We start from the raw sequence: 26,302 nt of genomic DNA, 5'->3' as shown, positions 1-26,302 counted from the left end.
AAAATAGAGTGCCTTGGACTGTGTCCTGGCATTATTGCCTAGGTTCATTTTCTTTTTCACTGTGATGCCTTCTCTGCTAGAATAACCTTTCCCTGTCAAACCCTCCCTTTATACAGGAGCAACACATCTGTGTTTGTGCCTCAAAACTACGTAGAAAGTATCCACAGAAGGTCTATACTGGAGTCAGGTCTCCTTTTGTTTATGCAGAAGAAAGGACAACTTTGTAAAAGTGTTTATTTGGTTTATGTTGGTTATTTCATGGGGTTGTGCAACACATCTGTGTTTGTGCCTCAAAACTAGGTAGAAAGTATCCACAGAAGGTCTATACTGGAGTCAGGTCTCCTTTTGTTTATGCAGAAGAAAGAACAACTTTGTAAAAGTGTTTATTCGGTTTATGTTGGTTAGTTCATGGGGTTGTGGCTAATCATTTACATGGAAAAGCCATCTAGACATTTTACTGTTTTGTTTTTGAAAACTGGAGCCATTCTTTGCTGGGTAAATTTATAAAATTTAGTGATGTTGACACTTTTTCTTACTCTCTTATAAGGTTATAGATATAGATACATAGATATACAGATATCAGACTAAAATGTATTTGATAGGCTTTCCTCATTTAAAAAAAAGGTTTTTATATATTTATGTGAATACACTAAAAAGAAAGCATAAAGAATTCAGGATGTTCTGATAATAGCAAGTTTAATGTGATTTCTCCCTTGCTGCAGAACTCCCTGTGAGACTCATTCTTGCTGACTGGTTATGCTGAAAAAGACAACAGACTAAATTGCCAAAAATTTGTTGTAAAAATTTCAGCCTTTGCCAAGCACTGTGGCTCATGCCTGTAATTCTAGCATTTTGGGAGGCTGAGGCAGGCAGATTACGAGGTTCGGAGTTTGAGACCAGCCTGGCCAACAGAGTGAAACACCATCTCTACTAAAAATACAAAAATTAGCCAGGCATGGTGATGTACGCCTGTAGTCCCAGCTACTAGGGAGGCTGAGGCAGGTGAATCCCTTGAACCTGGGAGGTGGAGGTTGCGGTGAGCCAAGATCGCGCCACTGCACTCCAGCCTGGCAACAGAATGAGACTCTGCCAAAAGAAAAAAAAAAATCCATCCTTTATGGCCTTCTATCTCTGTGAAGTTTGTGGTACTTTTTATTATGAGCTTTTTAAATATTTACACATGAGATTTAAAAAATAATTTAGCCATGCCAACATTTACTTTACAGTGCCCTGTTAACTCTGTATGCCCCCACTAATATGTTTCTAGGACATTGCTCTGTGAAAGCCACGTGTGGTAGGAAATATAGAGCTTTTAGGGAGATTGTAAATACAAGACAAAATGCTTGTAAAACATATTGTAGGACAAAATTCTAAGACGACCTTCAATGACCCATGCCCTTGTATAATTCTCTTCATCAGAGTGTGGGTGGGACTTGTAACAGCATAAAAGATCACACTCATGGCTGGATAAGAATTAGATGGCACAGGTTGATTTAAAGAAACTGACTTCAGCTTTTGTGGGCATGATTCTTATCTGGTAAGCCCTTACAAGAGATGGGTCTCTTCCTAGCTAACGAGGCTTGAAGTATTTGAGGGACTTCATGTGAGAGAGATTCTCTGTTGCTGGTTTTGACAATGGACAAATGCTCATTGCAAGAAATTCAGCAGCCTCTACAAGTTGAGAGTGTCCCTTAACTGCATGTCATCAAGGACACAGGGATTTTAACTTTAGGAAGAAACAGTTTTCAGCCAACAAATATGCTTGGAATTGTGATAAGATGCTACTTGTAACATAATTAAATTTGGGGCCAAGCATGGTGGCTGACACCTGCAATCCCAGCACTTTTGGAGGCCAGGGCAGGTGGATCACCTGAGGTCAGGAGTTCGAGACCAGCCTGGCCAACATGGTAAAACCCCATCTCTACTTTATATTTTTATATAAAAATTAGCTGGGTGTGGCGGTGTGCACCTATAATCCCAGCTACTCAGGAGGCTAAGTTAGGAGAATCACTCGAACCTGGGAGGCAGAGGTTGCAGTGAGCCTAGATCTTGCCACTGCACTCCAGCCTAGGAGACAGAGCAAGCCTCCATCTCAAAAAAAAAAAAAAAAAAAAAAAAAAAAAAAAAAAAAAAATTGGTATCAGATATGTTTGCCCTTACTCCCATGCAGCAAAATTATTCAGTTACAAAGGTCTTAATTTAAGGCAGTTTTTGTATATCTGTGACTTAATTTTATGGCATTGATCCCAGGGGCACCATTATAATGAGGGCCTCCCATGCTTTAAGAAGATCAACATATTCTTTACTATTGATAGGTGACAAGGTAATGAACAAGTGTTTCCTGTCTGCCTGCCTTATATATCCGTATATACATTTTTTTATTTTTTACATATAGAGCTGATTCATTTACAAATATTTGACATTTCTTCTATTCCCAACTAAACAAACTTGAAAACAATTTTCAGAAGTGTAAAGAATCTTTGGATAACATCAGAGCATAATATGACATAGACTGACAGCAGAAACTGATATGATTTTGCATGTTTTGTCATCTTAGATTATGGTGCTGGAAAATAGTTTTCTATATAGTTAAAAAATCAGCATCAACAAAAAGCCTGAGCAATTTTTGTGTGCTCTGCAACAATATTATTTTATCTCAATTTAGCATTAAAAGCAGTGCAACTCTCCCCTGTCATTTCAGGTGAATGTAATGCCATAATACTCTGTTATAATACTGAATAAGATATTGCTAACTTTGAATTAGCTTTCTTTTCTTTTGCTAATGGAAATGTATGAGGTTGTGTAAAAATAATAATAGAAAAATACTTTCAAGTTTCTCATGGCTCATAAATAATATTTGGTTTAACACTAAAAGTAAATTGCTTAAATTTTATTTTTAAACGTCTGTCCTGCATATATTAAAAGTTCTCCTGTTCCAGAGTGGAAATCAATTATAATAAGGGTAGTTATAGTTAAGAGCTGAGGGTCTGGGAGACAGACTTCCCAGATTTGAATACTGGCTTCATTGCCTGCCAGCTGCATGACCTTGGACCAGTTAATTAACCTCTTTCTACCTCTCTACAGTGTACTCAGCCTGTAAAACAATAATTATACTCATATATCTCTTATAAGTTTTTGTGAAAATTCAAGAATCTAATACATGTTAAAGTCCTCGAGTCTGTGTTTTGTATAGTCAGAGTGATATTGGATTGTACCAAATGACTCCATGGATGTTTTCACATTACCTCCTCCAGGTTCACTGTTAGTTGAGAATCATGACTAAGTTTACCAAATTATGTGAAATTTGGGACATTTCTTCCCAAAGGGATGAGAATCAGTAAGTGCTTTGGACACCTGACAACAGGCAATCCACTGACCAATCCAGAGTCTTCCAAAGTAGAGGTTGGCATTTATTGCTTGATTTTTACTATTGCTGGGAGACATTCTGATTTGGTGCTATACAGAATTTGCTTCCAGTTAATGGGTAATTATCTTGTTCAATAATTAATGTGATGTTACCAAGAGGAGTGTTGGTTGGAATTTGCTTCATAGAGCTCAAAAATAAAAATGTAGTAAAAATCTTAACTTTCGTTGCTTATTAAACTACTAGTCATTACACTACTTAATTTACATTTATTAGCTCATTTAACATTTGCAACAAAACTAAACACAAACATCAGTTAATGTTTCTATTTTATAGAGGAGAAAAGCAAGCCTCAAGGTGGGTTAAATAAATTGCCCCCTTGTCATGAAGTTTGCCTGTCACAGCACCAAATTATAGCTGTGGTCAGTTTCTCAACAAAGCCCTGGTACTCACCCTATGTACAATGCCATGCTGTATCTCCTTAAAGACATATTTGCTGTGCGGAGCCTTAAACAAATATTTTTAGTAGAAAACATTTGAATATAGAACTGCTTGTATGCAGTAGATGAGCTTGAAAAGATTTCACAGTTCCTTTGATTTGATGAAACGTTATCATTGACTCTAAGACCTGATGTGGTCACATCACTCTCCAAGTGACCACATTAATGATGTGACCCAAATTACCCCATCATACCTCCAAAATGTGGTGGTGGACCACAGAGAAGCACCACACCTTGACCTTCTCGGACAGATACTGTGCTTCTTGTTTTAGTTTCAAAGTCTTCAATATCTTGGAAAACAAAGAAAATCAGATTTATAATTAGTTACTTTGCAGAAGAAACATTTGAAAGAAGAATCTCCAGAGTATTTTTATTATTAAGGGGAATGAATACTCATACTTTGCTGATCAGAAGACAGTTGACAATCAATTTAACTGCACTGATTATTATCTTGCAAAATCTTGTGTTTCTTTCTTTCTTTTTAATTAAACACAGTATGTGATAAAGATAATACTATCTGTTTACTTTTGTTCTTCCAGTGTAGCCTAGCAGGAAATCTGTTACACCCAACGCATATTTACAGGCAAACCTGTCCAAGGAAGGTGTGATTTTAAAAAGGTATGTCACAAGTTTGCTGCAGTCTTCCAGCATCTTAGATTAATGGTTGCCATTTTAATGTGTGGTTGGCATCTATGAGAATTTAGGATGTAATAGTGTGAGGGAAAGAGTTCTCTGTGACAGAAGCAATGAGACAGAAAGTATATTTTCAATTTTCTCTTGAGTTATTCCTTTACAAAGCAGGCTCATGATCTTATTTGGAATGTGGTGATTTCCTACATAACAGAATCACAGAAATTCAGAGTGCTTACTAGCTACCTTGTTAAGCCATCCATCTGAGGCATACATTTTTCCACCTTCCTGAATAATGGTCACTCATTCTCTTAAATTGTTTAAATTCTTTGAGCCTCAGTTTCTTTACCTTTAAAATCCTTTCATTCATTCAATCAGTTATTTAATGAATTAACCTACTAGGCTAGGTGTGGTGGCTCACTCCTGTAATCCCAGCACTTTGGGAAGCTGACGAGGGAAGAATACTTGTGGCCAGAAGTTTGAGACCAGCTTGGCCATTATGGCAAAACCCTACCTCTACTAAAATTACAAAAATTAGCTAGACACGGTGGCACACACCCATAATCCCATCTGTGTCAGGAGGCTGAGGCTTGAGAACTGCTTGAACCCTCCACCAGAAGGTGGAGGTTGCAATGAGCAAAGATAGCACCATTGCACTCCAGCCTGGGAGTTGGAGCCACACCAGAATTAGTCTCCAGCCTGGGCGACAGAGTCAGGCTCAATCTCAAAAAAGAAGAAAAAGATGAGGAGGAGAAGGAAGAGAAGGAGGAGGGGGAAGGGGAAGGGGAAGGGGAGGAGAGGTGGAAGAGAAAAAAAAAAAAAAAAAAAAAAAAAAAAAAAAAAAAAAAAAAAAAAAAAAAAAGAGAATCTACTAAAAGACAGAAGTTGTATTTAGGGCAGAAGGTTTAGTTGTGAATAAAACAATAAAAGAAGCAGGTATTTTACGCTTGCTCTGCTTACTATCTAATAGGAAGATCAGAAGATTGTTTTAAAAACAAACAAATACATCATTTACAAATTGTGGTAAGTGTTCTGAGCATAGACTGAAATTGTCTACCAAGATCTATTCTCCCTTCTTCCATGATAGTAGACTTGTTGATCAAACATGCTTGTATAACCAGAGATTACATTTCCCAGACTTCTTTGCAGCTAAATATGGCAAGCAAAAATGATGAGTGAAACTTGCACTTAGTATGTTTGGGAGGAAATCTCCACAAATTTTGATGTTTCTGATCGACCTACCACCACTCCACCTAAATTGCCAGTGATATGGAAGATCTGGAAAGCCATATGTTGAACGCAAAAGAGCCACCATTCACCTGGGTATTTGAGTGACTACCTGGAGTAGAAACATGGCTAACCTGGAACATCAACTTTAGATCATTATATTACATATAAGTAAACTTCTCTCTTGTTTGAGGCATTTGTTTTTGGGTCTCTGTCACAACAGTTTAACTTTTTACCCAAGAGATCCTGTAAAAGAAATGAAGAGAGTAATGATCTGATAGATGAGAAAGACACAGCCATCCAATGATGATAAGGAACAAGGAAAGCATTTCTTCCAGAATAAAAAAAAAAAAAACAGTACTAAATTTCTGGATAAAAAAAATGCAGGGAAGTTTCATGATATTGAATAGAAGCCAGTGTTGTTAATGCATAATGGGCAAGGTTTCAATGAAAGTGCAATAGGAAGCAGGATATTGTGGGCTTTTTGTGTATAATATATTTGCTTTAAATTTAAAATATTAATAATATGGATTGGAAATAATTTAATAATATAGCAGTGCACATCATTGAATCATATCTGGAACATGCATAGAATGTTGTATCATTGAAGATTAGAGAGAATACATCAAATCTAAACGGTTTGACTTGGAATATTCTTAATGTCATATTTCTAAAAAAAAAAGTCACTAAATATTGATGTATCATTATCCTACTACAGAAGAAAAAACAGTAAAAATCTAATATGAGCTTCTTGTTAAATTGGTATAAAGTTATAGAATGGACTTTTTAAAAATGCACATTGGTTATCTTAGAGGAATGGATGGGAGATGTGAAAGTTGAGATTATCCATCATGTGTTCTAAAGATTACATATTGTACATTTTTTTGTTTTGCTTATTTTTTTTAACAAACTTACTGTGGTCTAATTGGAATAAATTATTGGTATTATTTAAAGGAATTCAAGAATTTCATTTTGGGTCTATTAAATTTGTATTATCCATGAGCTATCTAAGCGACAATATTACAAATAATTATAAAACAGGGATCTCCAACCCCAAACCACACAGCAGGAGGTGAGTGGCAGGCAAGTGAGCAAAGCTTCATCTTTAATTACAGCCACACACCCTCACTCACATTATTGCCTGAGCTCTGCCTCCTATTAGATCAGCAGTGGCATTAGTCTCATAGCACACAAACCCTATTGTCAACTGCACATGTGAGGTATCTAAGTTGCACACTACTTATGAGAATCTAATGCCTGATCATTTGTCACTGTCTCCCATCACCCCCAGATAGGACCATCTAGTTGCAGGAAAACAAGCTTAGTGCTAAGAATGGGATTTATCAGCATATATATCATATTTGAAGTCATAGCTATGAAGGTAAACCTGCTGGGGTGACTCTTAAACTTTCGGCATGAGCAAATTGATGGATAGTTGTCTTGGAGATAACCTTGAAAATATCTATATACAGAGGTAGAGAACCATAGAGATGAGTGAGAGTGTGTGCAAAAAGCAACAACTAGAGGTGGAATAATTTGTGAGCATACAAGATAAAACATGTTGGTCATATGTGATCTTGGCAAGAAAAGTTTCAATAGAGTTTGGGGAAGAGAAGTGGATAGTAGATAGCAGATAAGGACATGGAGACCACAGTCATGAGAACTCTTGAGTTGGCTATGAATAAGAGGTGAGATTTAGAAAGAATACCAAAGGGTGTGGAGGGTAAGGTCACTATACTGAAATAAATGATCAAGTAAAGAAAGAGATTGATGATTCAGGACACAGATAGAATAAGGTCCTTGTAAAGCCCAAAAGGTGATAATGAGAGCCCAATGGAAGGATTGGCCTTTGTAGGGAAGGAGAAACCAAAACAAAATATATATGTGCTTATGTAAGATGGACTGCAGAGTTTTTGCCAGGTTAGATGAGAAAGATTTTGGGGGTAGTTTCAAATTTTTCAATCAAACTGATGGGAGAGTGTTAAGTAGGTCATTTACGAAGATAAAAGATGAAATGAACATACCTATTTTAGCAGGGTTGTTATAGGGATTAAATAAAATTATGAATGTAAAGTAACTAGACTAAAGCCTGGAATATTGGTAATTACTACTACTGGGTAGTGGTAACTACTATGATTATGACATTCCAAGTGGTTAGGGCCAATCATTACATTTTCCTCTGACTGATACAAAGTTCAGACATGCTAATCTAAAAATACAAGACAAATACCATATTCTGGTTCCAATAAAATTTTTGTAGATGATCTTATTTGAAACACCCACAGTTTATTTCTGCTAACTATATTACTTTCCATATCAGTGTTCTTCTTGTAAACATTGCTTTTCAACCCATGTAAAGCATGAGTTTAATAAAATAGATGCACTAGTTATGATATGTAAATTTAGCAAGCCTTATATTTTCTATACTTTTAATAATAAAAGTATTTGACTAAGATAAACTCTACTGATCCTCAGCTACACCCCCTTCCCTTTCTCCACCTGCTCTCAATCAGTAGTCATTAGCTTTATACTAATCTAGGACCCGGCATGCCTGCTATGTTTCTCATAGAGGAATTCACATCAAATATGCTTCCTTTCTTCTTTGGCCATGGAAAAACTAAATCAGCCTACATACGTTGGTGCTGTTGATGTCAACTATTACCTTGACTTGGGAGTCCTTTATGACTTTGGTTTGCATCAGTTTAAATGTGACTCCTGAATAAAAATCAGCCTAATAAAATTTATTTTAAAACAAAATAAAAATAACATACTGAAATCATCTTTCCTGTTTCTAGTAATAATCACCCTAGGTGACAATTTTAAGGGTTTTTTCCTTACTATTGTTTTTGAAAGATCCTGTTAAATTGTGACTACATTGTAATGGTTACAAAAACAAACACAGTCCCAAAGGAGTAATGAGAAATTGAATGATTCTATGAAATTAACAAGCTTTGGATTCAATTCTCTCAATGTCACATTTTCAGTGCTCTACAATCCCAGGAACATCAATCATCTTTTCGGTGTTAATCAGAAGTCATTATAACACACTGTTGATAAGAACACTGATACATTAATATATTCTGTGTTCACTTCCAGTTAAATACCATCCTCTTGTGACATAATTTCTCTGTGCCTTTTATGATTACAATGGCATTTCTATTAGCTGACATGAAAGAAAATCAACGCCTCTCAAAAGTCACACAAGTCCTGTTAGCTATCAAACAATCATTCCAAAATGTTACTAGTTCACAGGTTTTAATTAATAATTTACATTTTAAAGCTGTTTAATAGCACATAGATCATAGACAAGATATAATTTTGCCTTATTTAAACTACATGCCATCTTACATGAATATGCTTTGAACAAGGTCTATTGTACATAATCAATCTGTATTTCAAATACCCTTCTGCTAGCTGGAAACAGGATTTAATTCAGATCAGATCATTTACCGACGCAAGGTTCACTGAATTAGGTAGCCATACAAGCATCCAGTGACTATTTCCTTTGCTCTGTAAGACCTTTAAGAACGCTAGATTTATTCTTCTACAAGGATAGGCCAGAGAGAACCACCAGTTTCTATTTTTGTCCTATCCATTTTTGCTTAAAAGAAAATTGCTTAGAATGAGATCATTCTCTGAGATGGTCTCAAATTCTATAATATTTGGAGATAATCTCTTAGACCACATAGGTGACCTACCCAGGCTGCCCTTGTGCATGGGCTACAAATCCTGCAGTGCTGGTTGCTGTTAATGACCCCAGTTGTTGATGTTGCTCTCATTAAGCCATTCTGATGACCATGGCTTATCAGGTCCTGTGGTTTTATTGCTGGTTTTGGAGGAAGCATTTGGCAGGAACATAAGCAAAAATGCAGTCACAAACAAGGCTCTGTTCCAAAGGCCAGCAGGAAGTGCCTGAGAATGGCCCATAAAATAAGCTTTAAAGAATTACTGGCCCATATGCTCTCTCTTGGAGCAACGAAGGTGCAAAGGAGGGACAAGGGCCACCAAAATGTACTTAAAATTAAGGTTCAGGCAATACAAGTATTGTAACATCTAATTGTAAAGAGAATATATCTTTGCAGCCTCATGTAGGAATGAATCTCAGCCTAATTAAAGCAAGATAACTGTACATTTCCTGCCAAGGCCTGAGGATCACAATCAGAGGATGTGCTTGGCAGTGCCAGCCCCTGCCACAGAAGGAGGTCAGTGGTTTGCCAAGTCTCATAAGCTTGGAGGAAGGCTATGGGTACCCAGGATCCATTTATCAGGACCAAGAGACAACACCTGAAAAGCTGGAGATAGGGAAAATATTCACCAGAAAAATGGGCATGCTTATAGTAGGACATAGTACATTCAACTGAGTTGTTAAAAATCCAAGTAATGATATTTTTCCCATTTACTGTGTATGAATTATTTCATTGTAATGTTTTGTATTCTTTCTTTGTTCTTTTATTTTTTTTCATATATGGACAATAGCTATTATATGCCAGATGCTCTGATAAGTATACTCATTGAATCCTCAGAATCACCTTTAACCCTCACAATCACCTGTATCATTGTTACATTTGTTTAGCAAAGGAGGAAATTGAGGTTCACAGATGATTGGCCACTGACCAAAGTTGACTCCGTTTTTATGTATCCAGATAGACTTGAAAATGAGAGTCTATTAGTCCATTTTCATACTGCTATGAAGAAACACCAGAGACTGGATAATTCATAAAGAAAAAGAGGTTTCATGGACTCACAGCTCCACATGACTTGGGGAGGCCTCATAATCATGGTGGAAGGTGAAGGAGGAGCAAAGACCCTTCTTACATGGTGGCAGACAAGACAGTGTATGCAGGGGAACTGCCTTTTATAAAAACATCAGATCTTGTGAGACTTATTCACTATCAGGAGAACAGCATGGGAAAAACTTGCCCCATGACTCAATTATCTCTCACTGGGTCACTCCCATGACATGTGGGGATTGTAGCAACTACAGTTCAAGATGATATTTGGGTACGGACACATGCAAACCATATCACTCTAGCTCCATGTCTCACACTCAAACACGGTGCTGTCCTGCTCTCCAGATGTTACCTGGGATCTCCTTGCCACTTATAATTTATAAAATTAACATAAACTAATACTCCACGTTCAAACAAACAAAAAACGGAAAGCCTAACGCTTTTCCAAAGAGCTGTACAAATTCCTAGGGGAGAGGTAAAGGTGCTTTCTCTCCCCCGAGAACTTGTAGTTTCTAGAAGTAGCTCTGTTTGTGATGTCCTGAATCCTCTGAATCCTAATTTGTTCCCCTCTGTGTATTTCTTATCTCCACCCTTACATCTCTCCCTGTATCTGCATGTGAACACAGAATGTAGCCTCTTATTTTGACCAATATACAGAGGTATGCACCACCCCAGCACACACACAAAGGTGTGATGCACCAACACTATCAAATTTTGAGCCTGTGTCAGCATTACTGATGTAAGCATATGCAATGCAAATATCTAAGAATCAAATATTAGATATATGGTTCCTAAAGGCCCTTTGGTTACTTCTTTTACTTGCTTGTGTCTGCCGTCTCTCTTCTATAACTTCCCTAATACAATCCCTTCTTTCAGGAGCAGGGGAAAAATGTCCTTCCATTTTCATCTGCCAAGAAGTTTAGCTTTCTCTGCTCCTGCTGTCACACACAGAAATTGATTGATCTGTATGAGTTCACACAGGTTATAAGTAAAGGAAATAAAATTTAATTCCAAATGCTGTGACTCTAGACCAGGCGCCATGGCTCAAGGCTATCTATAATCTCAGCACTTTGGAAGGCTGAGGTGGGCGGATCACATAGGCAACATGGTGAAACCCTGTCTCTACTAAAATATAAAAATTAGCCTAGTATAGTGGCATGTACCTGTGGTCCCAGCTACTCAGAAGGCAGAGGTTTCAGTGAGCTGCACTCCACACTCTAGCCTGGGAGACAGAGCGAGACTTTGTTTCAAAAAGCAAAAACAAATAAAGACAAAGTAAGAAAACAAATACTGTGGTTCTAGAGTGCATTCGCTTAACCACCAGACCATACTGACTCTCAATCTAGAACGTCACCCAGACAGACCTTTACTCTTTCCACACCTTAAAAGCAATTTCAATTATTGATCACTTCGAAGACATTCAATCTAATTTTGAACTCCATGATTTATTTTACCCTACTCTGCTTTCCGCCAACCAAATACTATTTTCCCCCTTTGAGAAACCTTCTGAAGAAGTTTCAGCACTGAAAGCTTGTTCTGAAATAAATAAGATGTTGGGGCACTTGTTCACTTTCATGATGTTGTTCCCGTGTTTGAAGGTATGTGTATTGTTTTGGCCTATGGCAAAAACATTTTGTTGGGCAAGGAAATGCTGCTACTTTGCCCAACAAGAGAGAAATGGTAAAAGACACTAAGAAAACAAATCCCTATTCTGCATAAGTCCCACAGAGCTCCCAGATATAATATATGCAACTTTCAGCATTAAAATACTCTTAAGAATCTCAAGACATTATAGTGAGGTTATTCTGAATTTCTATCTCTCCATACTTCTCTCCTTTGAAGAGGACAAGTTATGAATAATACCAAAATTGTTCATGTTGCTATTTCCTATTTCTTGAGTGATTTTGTTTTAGTTCTATAATAATTAATTTTCCCATGCCTTTATTAAGTGGCACACAGAAATATCTCTACTGAAACCAGTTTCATTTTCCACTATCATTTTCTGGATGCCAAATAGTCAGTCATGGTGTTCATGATACTACTATGTTTCCTAGCATAATTCAGTAACACAACATGACATAACTTATGCACAATGCTATTGTCAAATGCTGTAAAAGAGGCAATAGCTAAATCTTAGAATTGGTCAGAAATTTGGAATGCTAACATCCAATTGGGAAGTAAGAAGTTATTTTAAGAGTTTGTGGTGTCAAATCCATTAGAGTCCAAGTTAAAACTCCTCACTTTGGGAGGCGTAAAAGAATTTTTATAAAAATTTATATATAAGTAGAGAGAAAATGAGTTGTTTCTTGTTTTTCTGGGAATATAATAAATTCACTGAGAAGCATTTTTTTTTAATTAAAAAAATAACAATAAGGTATAGGAAGAAGTGCATAATGTGTGTTTTTTTCCCAACAGCCCAGCATTTAGGTTTGCAGGGAGAGAAGAATTTCACAAGTTAAACAAGTAAACAGATATGAAATACCAACTAGGTAATTGGTCTATGATAACATACACATCAGACTGGGTTTAATTTTTTACAATAGACTCTTTGTCTGACAAATGGTTAAAAAGAGTGATACTTATAACAAAAATAAAACCTACAAGTGCTAGATGTGGGCTGGACTCAAACTTCCTTCTTACTAAGGAGGCATATTCCCTATATTTAAAAGTAGATGAGAGAGACAGGAGAGAATTATGGAATTGCATAGGCCACATTGAGATACTGATTACTTAACTAGTAACAGGCAACTTGTCCCTGAAGGAAGGTGATGTAGGTAGCATGCAAAATAGATTAAATAACCCACGGATGAATCCCTTAAAAGGCTTAGTGACGGAACAAAATGATCAAAAATGCAGGTTTAGTGTCGGACTATCAGTGTTCAGGTGCTAGTTTGGCCATGCATGCACTAGCTATTGGTTTAGGACAGATTATTTAGCCTCTTTCTACCTCAGTTTTCTTTACTTATAAAATAAGCTAGCTAACAATAGTACCTGCCTCAGAGAAAAAAATGACATAACATATTTAACGTATGTAGAAGAAGTTAAGTACAAAATACATGATGTGTGGGACTTTATTACTGATGACATCAGGGCACATGAACAAAATTAGGAAGTTTTGAATTTTTATTTTTATTTATTTTATAATTTTTGAGACAGGGTCCATTCTTCTGCCAAGGCTGTAGTATAGTGGCTTGATCAAAGCTCACTACCTCAAACCCCTGGGCTCTTGCAGTCCTCCTGGCTTAGCCTACTCAGTAGCTATGATTAGAGATGTGTGCCACCACCCCTAGCTTGAATTTTTAATTGACTTTTTTTTTCAGCTTTCATCTCAGTGTCTGATGATGTAACCAGACATATTTTCTTGAAGATTAAGTCAAGACTTAGTTCTCTTGCTATTCAGTGGCAGCTTAAACGCTCATGAGTGAATAGAAAAAAAAAAAATGGAGACCTCAAGTCAAAAAAAAATATGAATTTTATTCCAAGCACTGCCACATCACACTGAATTTTATTCTAGAGAATGTTTCACCTACTTGACACAAGTTGTTAGGCTGAGGGTTAGTGAACCTCACTGCCTAGTAACATACACAGCCCAGCTGGAGGCAGAAGTAACCTCTTGGGTGGACATACAATAGCCAGAAAAATCCCGTGCTGCCCTGATTCTCATAGTCTTGGGCTTTGCCTTTTGGCAAATGTTCATTTTCTCATCTTTTGTTCTGCAGGGAGGACAGTGTCAAAACCTTTGGAGTCAATAAACTCTAAAGACATATCTTAGGGTCAATTTATGCTTCTTGGGATTTATGAGTGATATAAATATTATTTAAGTGTAAAAAGGGGAGTATCCAGAAAAGGCCAGATCTTCAGGTAAATCATCCTCAGGGTGCACTGAGGCATGTGGGAAAGTGTGGAATCAGTGGTGTCATCAAGGCATGTGTTTTTATCAGAAAGAATATGAGAGGTTGCCGCTGAGGAAGCCCTGAATGGCATCAGAAACATGTATATTTCATTGCCATTACAGTCACTAAAGTGACTCAGCCAAAGATCAGCTTGATGAATTCATTATTCCCAGGAGACCAAAAAACAATTCACTTGCTCTGCACTTATTTGTGAATTTTTATAAATTTTACTTTACCTTTCCCAAGAAAGAGAAATTTTAACTTGGATTGTAATGAATTTGACACTAGAAACCCTTAAAATACCTTCTTACTTCCTACTTGTATATCAGCATTCCAAATTTATGTCCAATATCAAGTGCTTATTAGGTTTTGGTTAAAAATTTGATGGCAACAAGTAAGAGCTATGGAGGGTTACCATGAGAGGGGCTTCCTAGTACAGGGACCAGAGAACTCTTAATTATTGAGACTCTTCCAGCTCCTGAACATTATAAACAAAATGAGATGTAGGTACCATGTGATTCTCATTTCATAAATATACACACCAATGCTCAGAAAGGTTAAGCAATTTGCTCATGACCACACAGCTAAAAAAATAAAAGGATGCCTTTTAGTTGGATAGGGACTCCTACCCAGCTCTGACTCCAGAAACATTTTCAGCTGTTCAGGATACTACTTTCTCTGCTCCATGGTGGGAGAGGGAAAAAAAGGAGAGAAAGGAGAAGGAAAAGAGGACTGCAAAAAGAGTTTTTTTTATAAAAGATCAAGTGAACACAGTCTGCCCTGTCACTTGGGGAAGTACATCCTGGCCTTATACTTAAGTCTTAGCATGTGGTAGGTAAAAAAAACGCCAAGTGATACAAAAAATTAGCCAGGCGTGGTGGCTTGTGCCTGTAATCCCAGCTACTTGGGAGGCTGAGGCAGGAGAATTACTTAAACCCGGGAGGCAGAGGTTGCAGTGAACCGAGATCGCACCACCGCACTCCAGCCTGGGTGACAGAGTGAGACTCCAACTCCAAAAAAAACAAAAACAAAAACAAAAGACCAGGCTGACCACTGGCTTCCCAGAGGTCTCAGGGAGTCTGGTCACAAGCTCACTGTTAATTAGCTCCTGTGCCAGGTCATCAGCAAGGGGGACTAGAGGTATTGGTTTTGGTGGCAAATTAGGGGAACCTGTAACCTTCCAGGAACAACTGCATTTGTAGCACCCTCTTGATTCACTTGTGTGAGTCTCATTAGAGTAAACAAGAGTGATTTCAATGGAGGGAGGCCTGAGGCCACTTGCAAAGAGTGGTTTATGCAAACCATTTACCTGCTATGGTCCTCCATAGACAGAACCTTTAATAAGCCCTTTTATTCATTGTGATGGTTTAATCAGAAAGTTATATTGCAAAGTTTGCAGCCTATGTAAAATACAAAAGGTCGAGTTTTGGACGTAGTAGGACAGAGCTCCTGGGTAAAGGTCTTGATGCTCCTGTTTATAAAAGAAGTGTGAAGCAAGAACATTTTTTAAAATACCTCGCATGGACATAAGCTCTGAGTTTACCAGAGTTTTATCCTACTGGTTTCAATTTGCAAGAACTTCCACAACTGGAATTAGGAAGAGTGACTTCAGGGTTGATGCTAAATACTGACATTTTTCCATTGAATTGTTTTACTCCAAGCAAGGTCTTTGGAGTCACAGCTGCAAACTGCATTTTCTTTGCAGCGTTCTCCAGCTCAGCACTAAGGAGAATTAGGTTCAGTGATAAAGGAGCCTGGCATGCATTATCATTTAGATGAAGGGAGGGAGGCAAAGAGAGACTATTAAATAAAATCTCATTTTTTTTTTCCAAAACACTTTCGCACTTTCATTTCTGTCATCATTTTTAATGTTGACAGTAACGCTGAGAGATACACAGAAGAGATATTACCAATGTGTGGGAGAGATATCACTGGTTGTATGGGTGATGCACTTAGTTGTTATGCAAACAAATACCTTTAACTTTTCATAACTGTGTATGGCCTTTTAAAGTTTTCTTCTATTTGTGATGAATGGCCCTGGCTTTCTAGATACAGTAATAATAAATATGTTTTTTCAAACAAGTTTACTCATTACAAAATCAAAGCAATTTGGGAAACATAGAAAATAGTACAGATAGTACATTGATATTTAAAAAAACACAAAGGTGATGTACAGATGGCTGAAGCTGAAAAATCTTGTTGAGGAAAATGGGCCATCTGAGCTGCAGAGGACATGGCATATTAGGAGACAAGACATCTTTCAGACAGTCAAAGTGGTCTGACTGCACTTGCCATGAAGAAGGGCTTGGTGGAGAGGAGAGAACAGAAACAAAAAGAAAATCAACATATAGAATGCTGAAGGACTCTTAGAAATAGTCTTTTCTATTTATAATAATTTGTGTTTTCTCAGGCTGAGCGCAGTGGCTCATGCCTGTAATCCTAGCACTTTGGGAGGACGAGGCGGGTAGATCACAAGATCGGGAGTTTGAGATCGGCCTGACCAACATGGTGAAATCATGTCTCTACTCAAAATAACGAAAATTACCCCGGCATGATGGTACATACCTGTAATCCCAGCTACTAAGGAGGCTGAGGCAGGAGAATCACTTCAACCCAGGAAGTAGAGGCTGCAGTGAGCGGACATAGCACCACTGCACTCCATCCTGGGTGACACAGCGAGGCTCCGTCCCAAAAAATAATAATAAATAAATAAATAATTTGTGTTTTCTTATGTCAATACTCCTCCCCTAAATATCAACAAACATTTTGTTACAAACAAAAGTCTATAGGCATGTGTTTATTTTATCAATGTGTTGTTTGAGAGACAGAATTAAAAAAACCGTTCTACTCTTTAGCAAGAACAAGGATGGAGAAGTGGGGGAAAACTGTAAGACCAAGAGCAGAGAATGAGACTTCAGCAAAAGTTGGAGCCAGAAGTGTCATGGAAATGTCTGTTCACTGGGTTACAATGGAATGTATCTGGACACTGATTTTCCTAGAGAACAGTAACATAGGTTTCATCTAGAGGTAAAGAGGCAGAGAGTGCCAGCTGAAACAACTAATGATAGAATTACCATATGATCTAGCAATCCCACTTCTGGTGTATATCCAAAGGAATTGAAATCAGTATGCCAAAGAGGTATCTGCATTCCAGCGTTCATTGCAGCATTATCCACAATAGCAATGATATTGAAGCAACTTAAATGTCCATCATCAGGTAAATGGAAAACAAATACATGGCATATACACATAATGAAATACTATCCTTATCCAGCCTTAAAAAAAAAAAAAAGGAAATCTGTCATTTGTGGCAATATGGATGAACCTGGAGGACATTATGCTAGGTAAAATAAGCCAGTAACAGAATGACAAATACCAAATGATCTCACTCATACAAGGAATCAAAAAGTTAAATTCATAGAAGTAGAGAGTAGGCTGGTGGTTACCAGAGGCTGGGAGAGAGGGGTGCGTAGGAAATGGGGAAATGTTAATCAAAGAGTATAAAGTTTCAAGGACACACGAAGAATAAGCTTTAGTGAGCTATTGTACAGAATGGTAACGATAATAAATAATAATGTCTTGTATGTTTCATAATTGCTAGAAGAGTATATTTTAAATTTTTTACCACAAAAAATGACAAGTACGTGGGGTGACAAATTTAATTAGCATGATTTAACCATTCCACAATCTAAATATATATAAAACACCATATTTTACCCCATAAATATATACAATTATTACTTTTTAATGAAAAATAAAATTGTAAACGAATTTTAAAAATATAAATGAAGCTGGTTTAAGTCATAGGTTACAGTTAAAGCTGAGACTGGAACTTTTAGTCCCAAATGACATCAACCTCCCTCTTTGTGGCTGCTCCTCATAGACAGATGGCTCAGGACACATTGGTTGATTCAATAAGTTTAAAAAGAAGTGAACTGCTTGCATTACATTATAATTTACTATAACAATAAGTTAAATGTAGACTTTGTTCACTAACTCATGTATGTATAAAATCTTTTTAAGAAATAACCCTACTTGACTGCCACTGTTTATCAACGCCTTTCCACAAAATGTGTACAGGTTTACCTTTGCAGTACCAGTAAGTGCTGGCCCACAGTAGGTATTCAAAAATATTTGATTACTGATCAGTCAACTCAGAGAAATAAAGATGACTTTAAATAGTTTACTAGTTACTTAAAGCCCCATATGATATGGCCCTGTTTACCCCATCCTTTCACCTGTCTTCAGAACACTCCAAACACAGCTGCCATTTTATTTTCCTGTTTTTCAGAACATAATGAGTTTCTTCCCCCTGATGGCCCTTGGTCTTCTGGTTTCTTCTGCTTGAAAACTTACCCCCAGATCTTTGCATGGCTAGATTCTTTTTGACATTTAGAGCTCAGCCTCCTTGCTACTACCACTTAGTGAAGCCTCCCTTAGTTAACCCATCTAAGGTAGCAGTCCTCTATTACTCTGTATTTTTCCCCAAAGGCCCAGTCACTGTCAGCAATGATTATTCATTTGTTTATTTCAATGTGCTTTAAATAGACTATTAGCCTCATGAAAACAGGACCTTGTTTTCCCTCAGTAACTAGTTCAGTGCTCACAGAAAGCAGGTATTCAACAAATACAGGCATTCAACAAATAAATTAATAAATAATTATACCTATAAAGAGATTGAGTACATACAAATTACTACAAACAGTCTACAGTATTTTCTTTAGGAATTGTAGAGAGGAAAAAAACAAAAGCGTTTGATCAAAGATTTCTTAGAGAAGAGACTAGGATCACCCCTGAAAAATGATGTGGTAGCCAGACTGCAAAACGGCCCTGAATGAACCTGCTTCCAATATCCAGCACTGTGTGTACAGGTACATTGTGTTAGCATTGGTCTGCACAACCAACTGAGTCTTGTCAAATTATGGCTTGTCACTTCTAAAATTAGGTTATAAGAGACTGGGGCCCAGGGGAGAGAGAAAAACCCAAGAACAGGTGGAAAGCCTGCTTATTTTACATAAAAGGAAAGAGTGTTCACATAGTTAAAGGAAATGTTTGGGCTTTGGAGTCAGATAAATCTGTACTTGAATCAAATACTTGGATTTATAAGCTGTGAAACATTAAAAAAGGTACTTTTCATTTTTTTTTCAAAGTTCCTGAATATGCTCAGTGTCTAATACAGAAAAGGCACTCAAGAAACTTTTGCTGAAAATAGGAATGGGTGGATGGGTCTATAAAATATTTAAAATATATATATATATATATATATATTATTTGATTGTTGTGAGACTTAAATGAAAAAAGTAACTTGTTTAAAAACTACATGTCAAATAGCCCTCAATAAGTTATAACTGTTACAAAGACTTGGAGTTGATTTAACTGATAGGTAGATTTAATTATTATATTTATTTATATTTTAATTATTTTTCTCTTTATTATATTATCTTGTTGGATTTATTTACATTTAATCTTCATAAAATTCATACTATCTATATATGTGGGTACTATATAAGCATGTTATATCATAAATATTTATTATTATGTATATTTTACACATGAAATGCTAAATCCCAGAAATATTCAAAAACCTTGCCAAAAGGTCACTGAACTGGTTATTAATTGATAGAGCAAAGATTCAAGTCCCAAAAAGTATGACCTATAGTCTTTAGCATAATGCCATAAGGCCTAAATGACCAACTGGTTGATTTTCTAGTTCATTTCAATTTCTGCTATGATGATTATTGTGTGTTCATTGTTTGCATCAGGTCTCTTTACATGCCAGGAAAATAAATTCACTTAAAATAGTATAAACTGAAGTGGGGGTGGAATTAGAAAAGATCAAGAGAAATCTCAAACCAACCAAGTATGGAGGCATATTCAGGAACAGGAAGGACACCTGCCAATTATTCTCTTCCTCCATGTCTAGTTTTCTTTAACTACAGGTGTCCCAGTCTCTGTTACCTCTGCTTTGCATGAATATCTGCTCCATTATCTTCCCAGTCCATCAGTCTTCCTGTTTTTACTTATAATTCATGCCCCCATAATATCTCAGCCTGCATATTGCTTTGGCTTATCCTAGCCACAACACTGCAGAAGCTTCTCTGTCCCTGACCCTACCATGAAGTTCTCTTGTGACTCTAACTTTAGATGTTTGAGATGTTCAGTGCCATACATCTGTGAGTGCAGAAAAGAGGTTGCTCATTTGGCAACTGAGGCCTGCTCATTTATAAGATAGGCAGAAACTATAATTATTATCTTGAGTGTAATAATCCAGGAGATCACTGTTCATTTGTCTCAATTAGGTGTTTCATTTATTTGAAGGATAGAAAAGGTGCAATCCAATCACATATTCAGTATTTTATTAGGAACAACTACAAAATAACCTATTCACTCATAGAAATACTAGGGCCAAATATATGGGAAAAATGTGAAATCCCTGAAGTGCTATCTCTGAATCACATCTCTTCTTAATAGATGTAGCCTTTTAAATTAAAGTTATGTGATAAAATGTAAATATCAAGCTAATTTCTTGAATTGTTTCACATTATGACTGTCACTTTGGAAACCAAAAGTGTTATAGTTCTTTTAAGGTATGATTGTAGCAGATACTGTAGGTGCCCCATATCCCATATCTGTTCAACCCATTTAGGAAGTTAGGTGTCACACTGAGGGACAGTTACATTGGAGGGTTTATTGCCTCCAGTACTTGGATCTCTCTGCCTGAGATTGCTCTAAGAAATTATTTTTTATTCCATGGACATATGCTTGTCTAGATAGAAAGCAGGCCAGATTACTAGAGATTGAATGTCCTCAAGGCTGATCCTTAACCAATGAGATACAGAAGGTGATAAGAAAATGCTCCAGTTTCCTTGACCTATGTTGGGCTAATGAGATGTGCTTGATAGTCTTAGGAAGCACTCAGTTGTACTGAGCCACAGTTGCCCACAGTGATACCAATTTATTACCTTATTCTTCATGAAGTTTTGGGTTTTCTCCCTTCCCTACTCCTTCACAATGCTTCTGAGAATACCACCTAAATATACTACACAGTCCATGTCTTTCCCTTGAGATCTGCGTTCAAAGAAAACCGAACAAAGTGAGTGTACTATATACATTTAAAGCAAATCTTATCTGCCAAATTTACTAAGCAGCTACAACGTGCCCAGTACTGCTCTAGCAAATGAAGATGCAACAATGAACTAAACGGACAAGATTGGTTAGTTTCCATTGGTGGCAAACCAATGTTTCTCTACTTTTTTTTTCCCCATGGCACACATAGAGTTCTCTGATATTTCACATTAAGTTTGAACAGTCAGTTTCTTTAATTTTTCTTCAAAAATCAGAGAATATAATGTGTATTAGTTTGTTCACACACTGCCAATAAAGACATACCTGATGCTAGATAATTTATAAAGGAAAGAGTTTTAATTCACTCACAGTTCAGCATAATTGGGGAGGCATTAGGAAACTTACAATCATGGCAGAAGGGGAACCATACACATCCTTCTTTACATGGCGACAGCAAGGAGAAGTTCCAAGCAAAAGGAGGAAAGCCCTTTATTAAACTATCAGATCTCATGAAAACTCACACACTAGAAAGAGGATAGCATGAGGGCAATTGCCCCCATGATTCAATTAACTCCCACACAGTCCCTCCTACAACAGGTGGAGATCATGGAAACTACAATTCAAGATGATATTTGGGTGCAACACAGCCAAACTGTATCATAATGTATTATACTATCACATTGATTTTTGTTTTCTTTCAGGGAACTATTACCTAAAGCATCAATTATAAGAAGGTTGATGTGGTTACCACTGTGAAAATGTCAAAGATAGGCAGATAAACTCACTATGGTATTCAGCAACCCAAACATCAAACATCTGCCCTGAATCTATCTTTGGGACTACACAATTAATGATCTAAAATATTAAGACTCACCTCTGGACACTAAGAGGTGTTACGTTGCATAGTAAGTACTGATGGAGCCTCTGGATGTTTCCAATCAGTACCCCCCATCTGGAAGCCACAGGCACACAAGGTAATAGACTCACGGAAACAAAAAAATGTTTTTGATATTCTGGGTTTGCAAAAAGTTATCTTGCTTGTCATCACAAAGTCACTTGCAATCAGAGTCAATTTGTATTCAAGAGGTTCTCTTTCTATCAGCAAATGGTTTATAGGCACTTTCACAAAATTGCTTCTCTAAAAAAAATGGACAGGATCTCATCTGCATTGGCTTAAGGATATCTGTGCCTAAAGACAGAGGCATGGCCTACATGACCCTCAAGAACTCTATGCCTCAGAACCTGTGAAAATCTATTCTAAAATTTTGCTCCAAATTCAAAGCAATTTTAACTTAATTCACTTAAATGCAGAATTTCATTGCTCCTCTAAATAAAAATGACTATTTAATATGTGCTATTGTGTGTTTGTATATATGTGTGTATATGTATGTATATAATTATATATATTATACTGCAAATATTATTATATATGGATTCATCTGTACAAGCATGTCTACATTTAGTAATTTAATAGATTCTTAAAATAATTTTAACGTAGGTATAGAGCTAGTTATTTTCTAGTTTCATGAATGAGAAATTAGGGCTCAGAGTATAACATGCCAAGTCATACATTATAAAGGACAGAGCCAGAATTTAAAGACTCTACTCATGTAAGTCCAGATCCCTGTCTCTTTTCATCTCTTCATTCGGACTTTACGCATCTTGTATTTAGTCCTCTGTGTTTTTCCACTGCCAAAAAACTCATGGTTAATCTTCCCCAAATAGAAGTTTAACAATTTCATTTGAATAATAATAGTAATCCAGTGTCCTGTGAATAGGTAAGCCAAAACATATGTGACACTTCATTTATGAAAAATAAAAAAAACTTATTAGACAAAAATATCTTAACAGAATGGGTTTTCACAGCATTTGCATTTCTATTAATTAATTAGAAAAGCATTATAGCAGAGTGGTTAGAAGCTTGGGCCCTTGGGTGAGCCCGAGTTCAAATGCCCTTCTACCATGTGCTAGTAAATTACTTGACCTATGTCTTCTTCAGTTATTTATCTATAAATGTGGTTATAAATAGTACCCACATTTAGTTTTAGTAAATAATATGAGAAATGAGATTATCTAAGGAGAATTTTTAGCAAATGCTTAATAAATGTTAGCATTCATTGGCAGGACACATCTATAAAGTATTCTGAGTGAACTCCAGTGCTCTTCAGATGCAACCCATAAGTGAAATCCCACCCATGGTCTGTTTTGTAAATAAAGTTTTATTGGAACACAGCCATATTCATGTGTTTATGGATGGCTGCTTTTACCCAATAACAGCAGAGAGATTGGCCTGAAAATCAAACATATTTACTATCTGGCTCTTTATGGAAAAGATTTCCTGAGCACTGGTCTATCTCATAACCAATATTTCTTCAGATTAATATCTCAATCAGGCATGCTTGGCTACCCTATGATAAACAGAGCTACAAAGTGCATCTGAGAAAAGAAAATGAAAGGACTCTAAGAAAAAGGTAGCTGCCCCCATGGAACAGATAAAACATGAACCTAAGCATGCCAAGATGAAATGGAGATACAGGTATTTGGAGAGCCCAATGACGTTAGAAGGGTGACATAAGGAGAAAAAGTTGAGAAAGTTGACTTTTAAACAGCCATGATCCCCAGACACTAATGAAACTTCTTTTATTTGAAAGACTAAGCTGCTTCACCCCACACTTTGTTATTAAAGGTATTTATGAGTACTCTTCCAATCCCTCACACATAAACCATGCAATACCAGAGCCAGGCCACTGCACACTCAAGCTTTGTGACTCGTGTGAAACAAGATTTACCTGCATTACAAACAGAGAAAGGGAAATAAATTGAGTAATTTCATTACTTTCTGTTCAATGAAATCTTATTTTATTGCTAAGCTTTGACACTTTTTGCAGAACCTCAGCTGTCTTTTCTCTTGCTCACTAAGAAGTAGCAGCAGCACCAAAAAATCATCTGGACATCTGGATATTGCATTCAATAATGTATTGGAATTTCAGTCATACTGCTACATTGAGAGTGGAGCAGATAAAAGGAACTTCACCCACACTACAAATAAAAAAAGCTGGAATAATAGTTTTTTTTTTTCTTCCTCCCTTCAAAATATTAAGTTTTATCAATCACAATCTAACAGCTCTGGGACCAGAAGTGGCTTTGTTGTTAACAATATCTCAATCACATATATTGCTTTTCCAATACAACTTGGAGGGGACTGATTTGTGATGAAGCTGATATAGGAAATGCAGAGGGGGACAAATATATAGCCAAATAAATCAAGTTAAAATGAAATTGATAGAATGGACTTCAAGGCAACGCCTCACTCACTTTCTCTATTATAGATGCTGCATTTGGTCTTAATGCTGCCTTTGAAACCTTTGTATCTGACCTATTTATAGGAAGAATAAGGCACCAGAAACCACTAATATCTAGGCAGTGCTGTCATTTTAAAAGTTTGTCTTTAGTTGTTAAATGGGCTTTCTCTAGGGGAGAAATATGACCCTTTGGTGTAGCTTTGAGCTTTGTAGAATAGCTTGTTCCCACCAGCTAGTGTTCTACCCTGCCAGGAGGGATGTGAAAGAGGGAAATTATTTAGAGTAATTGGAAACTTCACTCTTAACTACTATATTGTACTGCCTCCATAGAAGAAAACCACTTGGATTTGAAGTGGAAAATGGGCTCTGTCAACACTGGACTACTTATTAAATGAAAATGGGGAAATTTCACAGGGCAGGGGTGGGGAACCAAGGTTTGGTGTTTACCTCAGGCTCATTACATACTCAAATTCTAGGTGAATCGAAGTCCTCGATGTAATTTACTGAAATTATAAGACTCCTAACCAAAAATAGTTTTTATAATTATGGGGTTTAAATAATGTTTCTGGTGTGCCACAAAAAAATTATTTTAAAAATGAGAGAGAAACCGAATTACCAAACAATCAGTTTCTTTGTTAAATTTCCTGAATCATAAAAATAAAACTAGCGAAGTTAAAGTAAAAATGGGAACATTTCACAGAATTCGTAATAGAAAAATATTAACATATTTAAAATAATTCCTGAAAATCAAATTGAATCCTTCAGTAGAAAACTAGGCAAAGACCTTATTTAGGAAATTTATAAAATAATTTTAAATTGCTAATAAGCAGGTGAGAAAAGTTTGATTTTGCTAATAACCCAAGACGTCCAAATGAAAACAACAATAATTTCTCGCCCATCAGATTGCTAAGAGTACACATTAAACAACACATAATATAAAGAGGGATTGATGTAATGGCACATTCGAGTAGTGCTGTTTCAAGTATCATTTGGCATAACTATTTTTCAAGGATTGTTAATCAAGATGCATTCACATTTAAAACGTATAACCTATTTTGCTCAGCAATTCAACTTCCCAGTATATACTGTGCAGATATAATTGGCCAAATGAGTAAAGAAATGTATAATAGATAGTTATTTTATTACTGCCTAATGAAGCCTAACAAAGTCCAATAAGAGACATTTATTTAAAATAATTATGATAAAGTCATATAATCAGATAACACGTAGCCATTTAAAATCCTAAACATATCTATTTATATTCCCTGATATCTAATAATTGGAATTGTATTTCTTTGCCTTCTTTTCTTCTTGATTGAAAAATTTACTCCTGGTGACTTCAACTACTACCAAGGCTTCAAGTAACATTTATATGGAGATGATTCTCAAATTCATATGGTTAGCACAGATTTTCAGTTGGCAATCCAGATCCTTATATCCAACATCATGGTATCTCCGAAATTGAACTCTTAATTCTTTACTCATAATAGTTCTTCAAGTCTTCCTCATCAAAGTAAATAATAAGCATCAATTAACCATCTGGCCATATTAGATACCTTCCTCTTTCTCAAAACCCACATCCCATCTCATA

General features: G+C 36.5%; 1 protein-coding gene across 3 annotated transcripts in view; it reads right to left on the bottom strand.

Annotated features, from left to right (window-relative positions):
- Positions 1 to 26,302, bottom strand: part of CNTN6 (contactin 6) — a 294,828-nt gene that overhangs the window by 113,364 nt on the left and 155,162 nt on the right. For all 3 annotated transcript variants that reach the window (XM_037730963.1, XM_017507288.2, XM_037730964.1), the window contains one exon: positions 4,059 to 4,154. In XM_037730963.1, the coding sequence (XP_037586891.1) occupies positions 4,059 to 4,154 (96 nt within the window). The remainder of the gene's footprint in view (positions 1 to 4,058; positions 4,155 to 26,302) is intronic.

The sequence above is a fragment of the Cebus imitator genome, unplaced genomic scaffold, assembly GCF_001604975.1.
Source record: "Cebus imitator isolate Cc_AM_T3 unplaced genomic scaffold, Cebus_imitator-1.0 Scaffold371, whole genome shotgun sequence".
Taxonomy (NCBI): Eukaryota; Metazoa; Chordata; class Mammalia; order Primates; family Cebidae; genus Cebus; species Cebus imitator.
Note: the sequence above shows the minus strand (reverse complement) of the source record. Positions and strands in the feature narration are given on the sequence as shown.